General features: G+C 44.1%; 1 protein-coding gene across 1 annotated transcript in view; it reads left to right on the forward strand.

Annotated features, from left to right (window-relative positions):
- The window catches only part of Fras1 (Fraser extracellular matrix complex subunit 1), a 407,009-nt gene that overhangs the window by 312,808 nt on the left and 81,747 nt on the right, over positions 1 to 12,454 (forward strand). Inside the window, exons 36-41 of the mRNA XM_026785092.1 lie at positions 1,173 to 1,304; positions 2,335 to 2,460; positions 4,674 to 4,921; positions 7,686 to 7,834; positions 8,020 to 8,182; positions 9,778 to 9,913. Coding sequence (XP_026640893.1) covers positions 1,173 to 1,304; positions 2,335 to 2,460; positions 4,674 to 4,921; positions 7,686 to 7,834; positions 8,020 to 8,182; positions 9,778 to 9,913 — 954 coding nt within the window. The remainder of the gene's footprint in view (positions 1 to 1,172; positions 1,305 to 2,334; positions 2,461 to 4,673; positions 4,922 to 7,685; positions 7,835 to 8,019; positions 8,183 to 9,777; positions 9,914 to 12,454) is intronic.

Consider the following 12,454-nt stretch of genomic DNA (forward strand, 5'->3'; position numbering starts at 1 on the left):
CTAAAATGACCAGGGCCACAAAACCTTCATTCTCACTTGAAGGGGCGGTTTGGGCCTTCCTATGATAGACGTGAATGGTGTCTTGTCTTGTAAAGCCACAGTCAGTTAGATCTGTCTCCAGGACAAGGCAGACCTAAAGCCTTGTCATTATCCCTGAACCATGCTTGGTCACATTCCTGCCAACGTGCTGACATGTCCAGAAGACAGAGAAAGAAACCAGTTTCCTGTAACCATACCACCTACAAGTAAAACAGTACCGTTTTCTCAGTAGCCATGGTAGATAGCACAGTGATGTTTCCTGTACCCCACCACTCCTGGGTTTAGAGGGGGGATGGAGGGAGTTACAGAAAACCCAGAAATGAGAGTCAAGGGTTAGACAATTCTGCTCTCATTTCCTGTGGAAGACGAGGATCCGCTTGGATGGAGTTAAGCCAGGGAAACAGAAGATAAGGTCACTGTTTTGCAGTGGTGTCTCCTATTTATGGCCATGGACATAGCAACAGGGTAAAAATGCATCTGCTTACTTGCTCACAAATGCTGCGAGAGACGGGGACAGATGTCTGTCCTTCAAAAGAAAGAATAGGAGACAGTCACTTCCAAAAAAGAGTGCTTAAAAGAAAGTATTTTTTTCTGGCGTAATGAAGGAATGAAGCATTCAGAGAACCTTTCCATAAATAAAAGTCTTTGTCAGTACCACTTGGGAACTTTAACCCTAGCACTCGGGGGTTGAGACCAGGAATTCAAGGTCATTCCTGGCTGTAGAGTGATTTGGAGGCCACAGTGAGCTATGTGACATCCTGCAGGGCACTTTTTGTTGTTTGTTTTTCAAGTGCTTTTTTTACATTGTTTTCCACCAACGAGTCTCAAAATCACCCTTTGAGAATACCTTCTTAAAATAACTTTGTCAAAAACTTCTTATTTAAATAAATCAAAATTTGTAACCTTTTAGGAAACAAAAAAAAATAGCTTTGCCCTTGTGAACTCCCATCCTTTGTCTTATCCATAGAAAATGCCTTGGTAGATTTGCTCATCATCCCTTCTTCCTGCTTTCAAGCATCTCAACACATTGCTGTTTGTGGAAATAGGGTAAAGGTGACCAGACTGTACGCTGATTTACATTTGCACGTGTGTGCTCAGTCACGTGAGTGTATGTGTGTCTTTACTTTTGCCAGTTTCTGATGGACAGCACACGAGCCCAGAGACGGCCCTCACCATTCACTTACTTGGCTCTGATCGTCAACCGCCAGCATTTCAGGTCAGGGCTCCGCCGCTGGAGGTTAGCCCTGGAGGCCGAACCTCTCTAGGTAAGAACTAGGGTCTGGGAGAAGCCTGGAAATCAAACTGTGTTGCAGCAACTGTGGGAACTTCTTGACAGCTGCCCAGAACAGTGGCCTCCTCTTCCAGAAGTGTGTTCAAGCCCACTGCATCCTCCCTCCTGCCCATTCCTATGCAAATCATAGCAGTACTGAGAGCAGAGAAGAGGAAACAGATCCTTCAGAGGCCAGCCTTGTGTGGAATTCTACCCAGAATTTATTTCCCAGCCTCCTCGAGTTTGATTTGTTATCCTTGCTACAATATAAAGTAACAGAGCTGAGAAGAGAGGGAGCAGTTTCAGCGACTGCTTCTCGTTTCTGTTTAAAACTGATGGATCGCAGTGACCTTCAAAAGTGTGAGGAGCTGCCTGTCCCCCAGTGCATGATTTCGTTTATTTCTAAGTGTGCTTATTCTTTTACGGTTTGTTTATTCTTTTACCAAGGGCATTCTATTAGTGGTGTGTATTGTGTGTACTCTGTGGATCCATGTGTGTTTTCTACACGTGGCTTTTGTCCTGAAGCTAATTATGCCATTCGTACAATTTGACCAAAAGTTACTTGTAAGCAATCGTATAAACGAGCCATAGAGACAATGCGAAAGTTGCTGCTCTCTTGATGATTTTCTGGACGGCTGGAACAGCCATCATGAAGCCAGCACTCTTAGTAGATTTAGGAAAGTCAGAGAAGTCAGATGAACACCGAGACCAGTTCATGGGCTATTTCCGAAGGACGCTGCTTAAGACAGACCTACGGATGGCCCTTTGTGCTTGCCTTCATTTGTACGGGAGAAAAGAATGTTCTCAATTCTGAGCTACCCTTTTGGAAGGGAACTTTTGAAAGAACCTCCTTGCAACTGGTGGATTAGCTGTGTTCGTCTTCACTTACCTTGTGCTCACTGTAACTTCGCCCTGCTTTATGGTTGCTGAGCACTCGCCACTGGCTCCGCAGCCTGCCTCTGGTTTTAATCTACTGAGAGCACACAGTTGTCGCTGTAGCTGGCCTCTCTCTCTCCTTCCTGCAGGCCTGCAGTTGGTAGCCACAGATGCTCGGGTGATACCAGAAGAGCTCTTCTTCCAGCTGCAGAAGCCTCCACAGCATGGCTCGCTCCTCAAGTCCACGGCAGAGTCCTCAGGGCCCATGGCTGCAGGTAGATGCAGTCTCGGTATCTGGCCTGCTTGGGGATGTTTTTAACCTCTACAATTAGTTTTGTGTGACTTAGAAAAGAAGTGAAATGCCTGTGGGGGATAAAGCAGGAGGAAAGATGTTCTTGACCTAGGCGTCCTCTGCCCCCCAACTGCCCCTGCCCCTTCTGAAATCCGTGAGGCTCTTTTCCTCAGCCTGTGAGTGAGATGGGCCAGTGAGCTTCCATTTCATGTGGTTTTTCACAAAGGTTCATATGGTCTTTTAATTTCATATGTGAAATGACTGGTAGTGTTAGCTTTGTGTTTCTTCATCCATTAGAAAAAGGATATACTTTAAAGTGCTATCTAAACTCTGTAACAGTGTAGCAGGGCAGTCAGCTTTCCTAAAATGGTGTTTATTGCACTTTCTCTGGTTATAAATGCTACACACTGGGGCCAAACAGTTGGCTCAGCAGTAAAGAGCACTTGTTGCTCTTTCAGAGCACCTGGGTTCAGTTCCCAGCAGCCACATGGTGGCCTACAGCCTTCTCGAACTCCATCCCCCAAAGACCCAAAGCACTTGCTGACATCAGGCACCAGGCACACCCATGGTGCACATCCACACCCACAGGCAAAACATTTGTACACCCCAAACAAATCTAAAATAATTTTAAAGACATTTGATCCCATAGGGAGTATAGAAAAGCACACACACACACACACACACACACACACACACACACACACACACAAATCTCTCTGATTTATTTAAACAGTGAGCAGTTACATAGCAAAAGTGAATATTCTCCCTTCTAAAGTGGTTATCCAGGAATGCCGTATCTCACTTCCATAATCTGTACTTTCTCAAATACTTGAGATGCCTGCTTTTTAGAGATTTAGTGATACGTACTTCTGAATTTCCCTGGTTGGGTAAATCTTTGCCCATTTGATGCAGATTAAAAAAGTTTTAAAGAACAAAGAATAGGCTCTTTGGGTCACAAAGGCAATCGTCCTAGGGCAGTGATGAAGGAAGCATCCTTAGGACAGGTGTGCACAGCAGCCTTTATCCTGTTTCCTCGGTGTTGTGTGTAACCTGTTTCCAGTGTCACACTTAACCTGCACTTATGATTGGCAAGTGACATCTGGAAGCGTTTGTAAAGAGTATAATACCTGTTTTTAGGTGCAAGATACAGCAATGTTGGTGAAGTCATGCACTTAGGGTACAGAAGGTAAATATAGAGATCAAGGAAATCCCTCAGTCTCATCACTAAACCCATTAGTCTCAGCTAATCATTGTCATAGCAAGGAACCTCCAAAAGTTACAACTGGGGAGAACACCCCAAAAGACAATTTCCTCAGCTGTGTTCTGTGTAATCACAATAGCCCATGACTAGAGACATGATTCATTAAAGAAAAAAAAAGTTCCATGGCTCAAAAAACTTTGAGTAACTTTGATATTGTGGATGAAATTTTCTAAAATTACAATCAGATTTACAATTTAAGATGTAAATTTGGATTACATTTAATTCCATTTTGTATGAACCTCTGTGATCCTAAAACTTCCCATCCTGTCTGTTTTATCTATTATGACGATGTTATAGACTAGTACCCTGAGCTCTAGAGCTTGCACTGTAAGCATCAAGGAACAACTCCCACCCCACACTAGTGTTCAGAGTGAGGCCCTGCACATGCTAAACAACTGACCAATCACTGAACTCTCAATTGTATTTTCACATTTTAATTTTAAAAAAACTTAAATGCACAAATTAAATCAGTACCTCTGGTGGCTCAGAGTGTTGTCTCTTTTCTTAAGTCTTCAAGCAATGCTCAGTGCCCTGATTAGATTCAGAGGGCAGTCAAGAAGAATATAAGCATGTTCTATGTTTTTCTAGAACTGGGAGTGATGACTGTTCTCCCAGAGCCCGGTTTTAACTCACAATGGTTTAGAGCCTTAAAAAACAAAATGTACCAGGGCTATTCCCTAGAGGGATTAGCTACCTTGTTAAACAGCCTCTCACCTTGAGAGGTGTGGAGGAGCAAGCTAACCCACCCTCTCTCTGGGGAGACATAAAGGGAATGCCAAGGTGGGTGGGTGGTTGAAAGAAGCAGCTTCCGAGTCCCAGAGTATATGATGCTGCATGCACTTTGAAATTGGGAGAGCCAAGGGGCTGACTGAATGGCAAGTGTGATTCCCACAAGTCACTGGCTTTACACGTTGGCTTTGTTTTCTTCTCGGAAGGTGACACCTTCACGTATGACGAGGTTGAGAGAAATGCCCTGCAGTACATCCATGATGGGTCCTCTGCCTGGGAGGACAGCATGGAGATCTCAGTCACGGACGGCCTGACTGTGAGAACTTCCGAAGTGAAAGTGGAGGTGTCCCTGTCAGAAACCCGAGGGCCTCGGCTCGCCCCTGGTTCCTCCCTGAGCATGACTGTTGCCAGTCAACGGACGGCCGTAATCACCAGGGCAAACCTTGCCTATGTGGTGAGTTCTGACGTTTACTCTCTTGCTCTCTGTACTTCTGACTGGGCACCCAGCAAGCTGCTCCATGGCTGGGTACTCAAGACAGCGGGCATATGCAGTGTAAAAGGCTCTTCTCTTAGCACCCCTGCTATGTTCTCTTTGGAGTCATACTGCGCACCCTGCCCTCACCCAGCATCTCAGCAGTAAACAAGTGAATGCACGTCTCTGATGGGGGCTGGGGAGATGGCTCAGTGGGTGGCGTGCTTGCAGCACGAGCGTGAAGATTGGAGCTCAGATCTTCAGGACCCGTCTAAGAGCCGTGTGGGCCCAGCAGCCAGCGTGGGGTCTCAGCTGCAAGGACCGAGAGGAGCTCCTAGATTAGCTGAATCAGCAAGGTTGGTCTAGCAAGAGACCTCGCCTCAAATGATGAAGAAAGACACCAGGCATCGTATCTGGCCTCCATGTTTGTGTACACACACGTGAACATACATACACATGCATCTACACCGCAGACACACACACAAAAAGAAGGAAAAACTTAGGATGAAAATACTGGGACTCCCAAGGGCTTTTGATTGTCAACATGCAACAGCTCCCTTGTCTTAAAAGCTCCAGGTCCCTGTTTTCGGTGTGGAGGGCAGAAGGTCTACTGGGAATTTTAGGGAAAGAACAGTTGTCTGGTCAGCGATGAAGGAGTAATGGTTAATCCTGACTTCCCAAGAGAAAGCTGACTTTCTTGAGCTTGCTCTTGTCCAGTCCAGACAGAATACAAGCCCTGCCCCCCACCCTTTGGTGGCACCTCTCTCTGTAGATTTCCTAGACCAGCCTATTGGCCTGATAGCCACGCCCTGCCCTAAGAGAAGGAGAGCAGTGAGGAGAAGGGGAGAACCAAGGACACTGGGGATTCCCCTGTGTCTGGCTCAAACTTGATTAAGTGATCTTGGTAATTAAACTCGTCTGCCTTCTTTGATTCTGCATCTGGGGCAAAGGATAATGAGGATAATTAATTTTATTTTGCAGTTACATATGTTGTAAAGAGATGACTACTGTCTATATAAACATAATGATGATTAGTTGTTATGCTTTGAAAGGAAGGATAATTATTTGAATGGTAATCATTCTTAGTATTGAATTTTTCCTTCACTGGCCTCAAAATTATGGTGAACAGCCTATCCTTACTCCTCATTTTTAAACACTATATGGCTTCAGTTATCCTTTTTGCTGGGCAATGGTGGCACATGTTTTTAATCTCAGCACTCAGGAGGCAGAGTCAGGCAGATCTTTGTGAGTTCAAGGCCAACCTGGTCTACAATGCTATTTCCAGGTCAGCCACTACTTCACAGAGAAACCTGTCTTGAGAAACAAAACACAACATAAAAAGAGTTGTCCTTTTCTGAGCTGAAGAATCTCACTGTAAGGTTCAATTCCTAACAGTAGGCCTTGGATGAGGTCCTGAAGACTGTTTCCTCCTTTAAATTGTCTTTTCCTAAAGGATGTGAAACCAAGCACCACTTGATTCCCCTTGTGCGTGCGCTATGGTTTCAGCAAAGTTCCTACGGTGTTTAATTGGCCGATTATTTTTCATCCTATGTTATGGTCTTTTGATCCTGGGAAAGTCATGAATTTGTAAAAATGTATGAATTCGGATTTAATCGATAGATCACCAGGCTTGAAAAATGTTTGACAGACTGAAATAGCACTCCAGGAGCAGCGCCTGCCCATTAACCACACATCATGGGCTGTACATCAGAATGGGAGCTCTTTGGCAACTGAACGTATATTTTCAAAAATTGATTGAATGTGAATTTACCCACCAGAGCAGAAAGATTTCAGGGAACTCTTCTAGGCAGCTAAAAGTGCAGGCACTGGTAGGCTACATACAGCTATTCCCTGAGTTGTACAGTATGGGGGAAAAAAGGCCTGAAATACTGAAGATTTTGGTAATGGAAAAGCTATTAAGAATGGCGGTCATAAGTGGACAGAGTACAGAGAGAAGAACAGCCGTAGAACAGAGTGTCCCCATTTTCATTTAACTCCTCTGAAAGCAGATGGCCCAGGGAGACTCCAAAATGACATCGCCTGCCTTCTAGACATTCCCAAAAAAATATTCTTGAAGAAAGAGGAAATTGTTAATGAAGATACTCTGTTATTGTCCATGTAGACAAACAGAAAGCTGATCTTGTTTCTCAATAAGCCATCGAGGAGAAGGAAATGTTCTTTATTAAGATTAAATGCCCTAGGAAGCGAGGAGCCATTATTCAGTCCTTGTCGAAGGAAATCCACAAGACCTCCTAAATTCTTTTGTTAATCCAAGTTTTTGTCACATTGGTGTCACTTGAAGTGAATCATTGGCTAAGCAGATTCTGTTTCATAGAGTTTTGTCATTGTAGAGTGTATTATATGCTATAATAGAATTTCGGGTATTTCTAAAATGCAAAGCAGGGGAAGCTTTCTCCTGTGTTTATAGAATGACGAGTTAGAGCTGGCCATCTTCTCGTCTCTACTGTGTACATGTAATAAAAATAAACCATTATGACTCTTACTGAAACAATAAACCATCTCTTGTTCCAACTCCCTATACCATAAGCACATTCTGCACTGTTACCTTGAGTTATTCTTCCAAGAAGACATTATACCAGAGGCCTTTGAAAACGGATAAATACTGAGCTTTTATGGAGTTGGGAGAGGTATTGCTTTATGACAGGGGGCCGCTGCCTTTAGCATAGGAGACATAAGCCCCTGTGGGTCTCTGCATTCATGTCCTGACTCATGTTTGCCTGATTAGGACGATTCTTCCCCTGACTCAGAGATCTGGATTCAGCTAAGTTCTCTGCCCATGTACGGTGTGCTCTTAAAGACTTCGGGACCTGATGTGGAGGAGCTCTCAGGGGATTCCAATTTCACCATGGAGGACATCAACAGCAAGAACATTAGGTACATCAGCGCTGGAGATTCTTTGAAAGGGTTTTTAAGCATTGTAGGTAGCAGCTGCCTATAGCTCCTTCAAAGAACGCCTTGTTTCTCATCTTGTTTTTTTGTTTTGTTTTGTTTTGTTTTGTTTGAATCCTTTCACTCCACTTGTCAGGGTGGCTCAACCTGTATTCTCCTGTGTCCTACAGATACTCAGCTGTGTTCGAGATGGAAGAGCATCTGGTTATGGACCGCTTCCACTTCTCTGTGTCAGACATGGACGACAACCGTGTGGACAACCAGGTCTTTACCATCACGGTCACTCCTGCCAAGAGTCCACCACACATCATCGCTTTTGCTGACCTTATCACGGTAAACAGTTCTCAGATCAATAAACACCCAGGGCTTAGGAGAGCTGGGATCCTTGGTGATGTAGCTAAAGGATTTCTGCCAAGATGAGCATCCAGACTCTTCCCCCAGAGTATCTGGGCAGTGATAGCAGACCATCTGTGGCTGTCATTGTAAACTTTTTGTAAAAGAAAAAAAATAATTGTATGCAAAAGATAAAATCATTATATTCACATGAGTTAGTCAAAACATGCATACACATGTGCATGATAGAGAGTGTAATATATATATATATATATATATATATATATACACATACACACATATAGATGTATAAAAACAATACTGGATATTGTTGGCAATGGCAATAAAACAAAAGTGGAATACACCTTTGAGGATTTTAGTTGGTAACAACTAAAACGTGGAAATCTGACCCCACATGAATCAAACAAATATTTCTTATTAAAAATCCTGTGTGTAAATAAATAAATTAATTAATTAAATAAATAAAGGAAAAAAATCCTGTGTGTGAGAGGCAATATAACACGTGTCTATCACTGACGTTATCAGCCGAGGGCCTGTACCAGCTTTGTTAGGTACTAGCAGGCCAGCTTTGCAACAGGTACGTAATTCTTTCTAGCCTCCGTTTCTTCCTTAAATACTACAATGTCTCCTACCTAAAGGATTTCTCTGGTGGTTAAATAAAATAGCCTGCATCTCTCCTAGCACAGAACCTGGTGCACAGCAGGGGAGTCCTGAACACTCGTTCATTTTCTTCCCCTGCCTCACGTATGAACTATAGTGCCCCAAGCCCAGGCATTTCCTGCTTCTAGCAAGGACTTTAATATTCATGAAACTCAGAATCATTTCTAGACAGTTGTGCTATTCCCTTTATTTTTCCTTTTCTACAACTTGGGGGAGTAACTTGAACCACCTCAATCTGAGAGTCACATTTTGTAATTTATAAACCAGCCTACATGCAACCAAAAGTTCAGAGTGAAATGCCTTGACCACTTCCATCAAGTCAGCAAAAAGCATCGAAGCCAAACTGTAGCGTTAGGACATAGAACCGGGCCCCAAAAGAAAAGGTCAGTTCCAGCAACTGCTTGTACATATGCTGATTTATTTCCTTCTTTGGTGTTGAGGTATGCATTAACTTTCAGGTGTAGCTAGTCTTTTATTCCTACATCCCAATAAATATACAATATGAAGGAATAAATGAGATTTTTATTCTGGATGGTAACACCTATAGGACAGTCAACCTTGGGAATGTCAAGGAGGGCTACATCTATCATTCTTCAGTTAGCTCTGGAGAATTCTGATGCCCCAGGAAGGCTGCTCTTCTGTCCGGAAGCTTGTTGAGATGGTTAGTTAGAACCGGTCAGAACTGCTTTATCACCAGATCCATCACCAAATGAAGTGCCATTTTGAGAAGAGACACAGCGCCTAGGTATCCTAGTGCATCTTGAGGAGGGGCTGAAAGCTTTGCCTGGCTTTGGCAGCAGGCACGTCCCTCGCCTGCAGAGGTCCGCCTCCCACCAAAGTGGACCTGGTGCTAGCTGGTCACCGTAGGCCACCCTGTCCCTCAGCCCTCCATCCCCCTTTCCTGTCTTCCTCAGGTCGATGAGGGCGGTAGAGCACCACTCTCCCTCCACCATTTCTTCGCCACTGATGATCACGACAACCTTCACGGTGATGCTATCATCAAACTGAGTGCTCTGCCCAAGTACGGCTGCATTGAGAACACAGGAACAGGTAACCGTAGCGGCTTTGCTGGAGAACTATTGAAGGTCTGGAAACGGGGTGGGTTATATTCTAATTAAACCTGGACATGGAGAATTAAAATGAGAAGGACCCATTTCAAGAAAATGGAAGAAAAGGATTTTTTTCATTAAAAAAAAGTTACTTAGCATATTCTTTATACTTTGCATTTGTGCATCGAAGATATATTAATAAACAAAACAGATAACCCTGTCCACCTTCTTATTGACTTGTATCCTAGCAGAGAGAGAAGACTAACTGGGGAGATAGCATGCGAGAAGGCTCCTAAATGGAGGGAAACTGGAGCAGAGTAAAGGTGTTTGGAGTGTGAGCTATGTGGCTGAGGGGCTCACAAGTTGTGTTCAGAATTAGGGGTCAAGAAAATAAAGATCCCTGTTCTCTTCTGCAGTCCGATGAACTAAAGCTTGCGTCTGCTCCTTCTATGGAGATGACAGAAATGGAAAAGCCTGCTGTCTATTTTTGACACCCACTTCAACATCCCTCCCTTCCTACCATCTGCCCTAGACCTGCTGGAGGTTATCACACAAGGAGAGGCAAAGGCACGTGCTGTCCACCAGCCCCCCGAGGCCCACTGTGACTGGCAGCTGAGACAGCTCCTGCCAGTTTCTGAGCTGCTGCCGTCTGCAACGAGATTCCCAAGTGAACCAGTGCCGGCGCTAGGCTCTAATTGGCAGGCAGCTAGCAGCTTCTACAGTCAGACCATTGACTGCAGGTGTCAGTGGCCGGCATGGTGCCTGCCACTTGAGCCTGGTAACCGGAAGCTCATTTAGAATGGTCATGTTTTCCTATCAAAAGTCTTGGATCTTTTCCCTCTCCGGTTTTTCCATGTGTGCGTGCAGCTTTGCTTACTGCCTAATTAAGCTCCTTTCAACAAATGTTTGCGCTAGATACAATGTTAACATGAATGACATCGACCCTGCCTGGAGTAGGGGACAGCTAGCCTGATGAATTGGATGATAGATGACAGGAATGGAAACAGAGTGCTGAGGGTATAGAACAAAGCAATTGCGTCTGCGTGGGAAGGCAGAAAAGCCAAGAGGTTGCTATGGGCAGAGACAAGCGTGGGGGTGAGGTGAGAGATCGTGAAAGGCTTTGCCCTCACCACGTTTCCTCTCCATGTGGCATTCCGCGGAAGCCCTTGTAGCACAGTTTGACATTTACCTGAAGCACACCAGGTAGCAGATAGGCCACTCTGGGTACTAGCTAGACTACATAGTCACAGTTCTGGCAAGTCTCAACCACTCTAGAAAGTGATTCTCAAACTTTTATGTGCATTATCATTATCTGAATGGGCCGTGAAAGCATGGTCTCTCAGGCAGAGCCCCACAATTCCTGTTGAAGAGGTTGGTGTAGCCCACAAACTAACATTTTTTTGTCACCCCATGTGTGACAGACATCATAGCTGCTGGTCCTAGTGTTGGAGGAGAAGGATACCTGGCTAGCTCAGACCTGAAATAATCACACAGAAACTGGATTAATTAAATCACTGCTTGGCCCGTTAATTCTAACCTCTTATTGGCTAACTCTTACCTATTACTTTAAGTCATTTCTATTCATCTTTGTGTATCCACGTGGCTATGGCTTACCAGCTAAAGTTTCGGCATGTCTGACTCTGGCCATGGTTCCATGTCATCTATCTGACTCTGCCTCCTTTCTCCCAGCTTGCCATTTAGTTTTCCCTGCCTACCTAAGTTCTGTCCTATCAACAGGCCAAGGCAGTTTCTTTATTCATTAACCAATAAAAGCAGCACATAGGCAGAAGGACCTCCCACACCATTTCCCTTTTTCTGTTTAAACAAAAAGGAAGGCTTTAACTTTAACATAGTAAAACTACATATAAGAAAACAGGTATCAAGCAAGAATTACAGTTACAATATTTATATTTAATTTATCTTTTATCATAACTAAGGAAAACCATATCTATTCTTCAACTCTGTCAAAGACTCCAGAAGGATATATTACCTAAGTAAACAGGAAGTGCATTGTAAGCAACTTTCAAAAATTCTAGAATTGACAGAGATATCTCTCTGCCTGGAGAGTCACCCAAAGTTCTTCTGTGCCGTTGGGGAATCCATCTTCAGCCTACTAGAACTGCTAAGAGACTCTTCATCCTCTAGTGGCATGGGTTTGAACCTAAGGGGAAGGCAAGATACTCAAGGGCACGAATTAGTTGCCCAGTTTACATCAACTGAAGATATTGCCCTTTCCTCCATGGTGGAAGCCCAGTAAGCACAGTTTTGAACTAAGTGTTTTGTTTCCTGAAGAAACTAGCTACCTAAATTTAATTACAGCCTATTGGAACATATTTTTAAGTCTGGGGAAAGCAGCTTTTACTTTTTTACCAAGCAGGAGGGAAGACAGAGTGACGGCAGTGTTGGGTGTGAAAGCTAATAGCGTAAAATCTAAATTCTTCCAGGACTGGCCTAATCAGGGCAAGACCCCCTGAGTCGCTATGGGGACATCTGGCTTCTAGTGCTAAGGAAAGCAGGTGTCCAGGATGGCAGGCACACTCAC

This window comes from Microtus ochrogaster, linkage group LG1 (genome assembly GCF_000317375.1).
Source record: "Microtus ochrogaster isolate Prairie Vole_2 linkage group LG1, MicOch1.0, whole genome shotgun sequence".
NCBI classification, from domain to species: Eukaryota; Metazoa; Chordata; class Mammalia; order Rodentia; family Cricetidae; genus Microtus; species Microtus ochrogaster.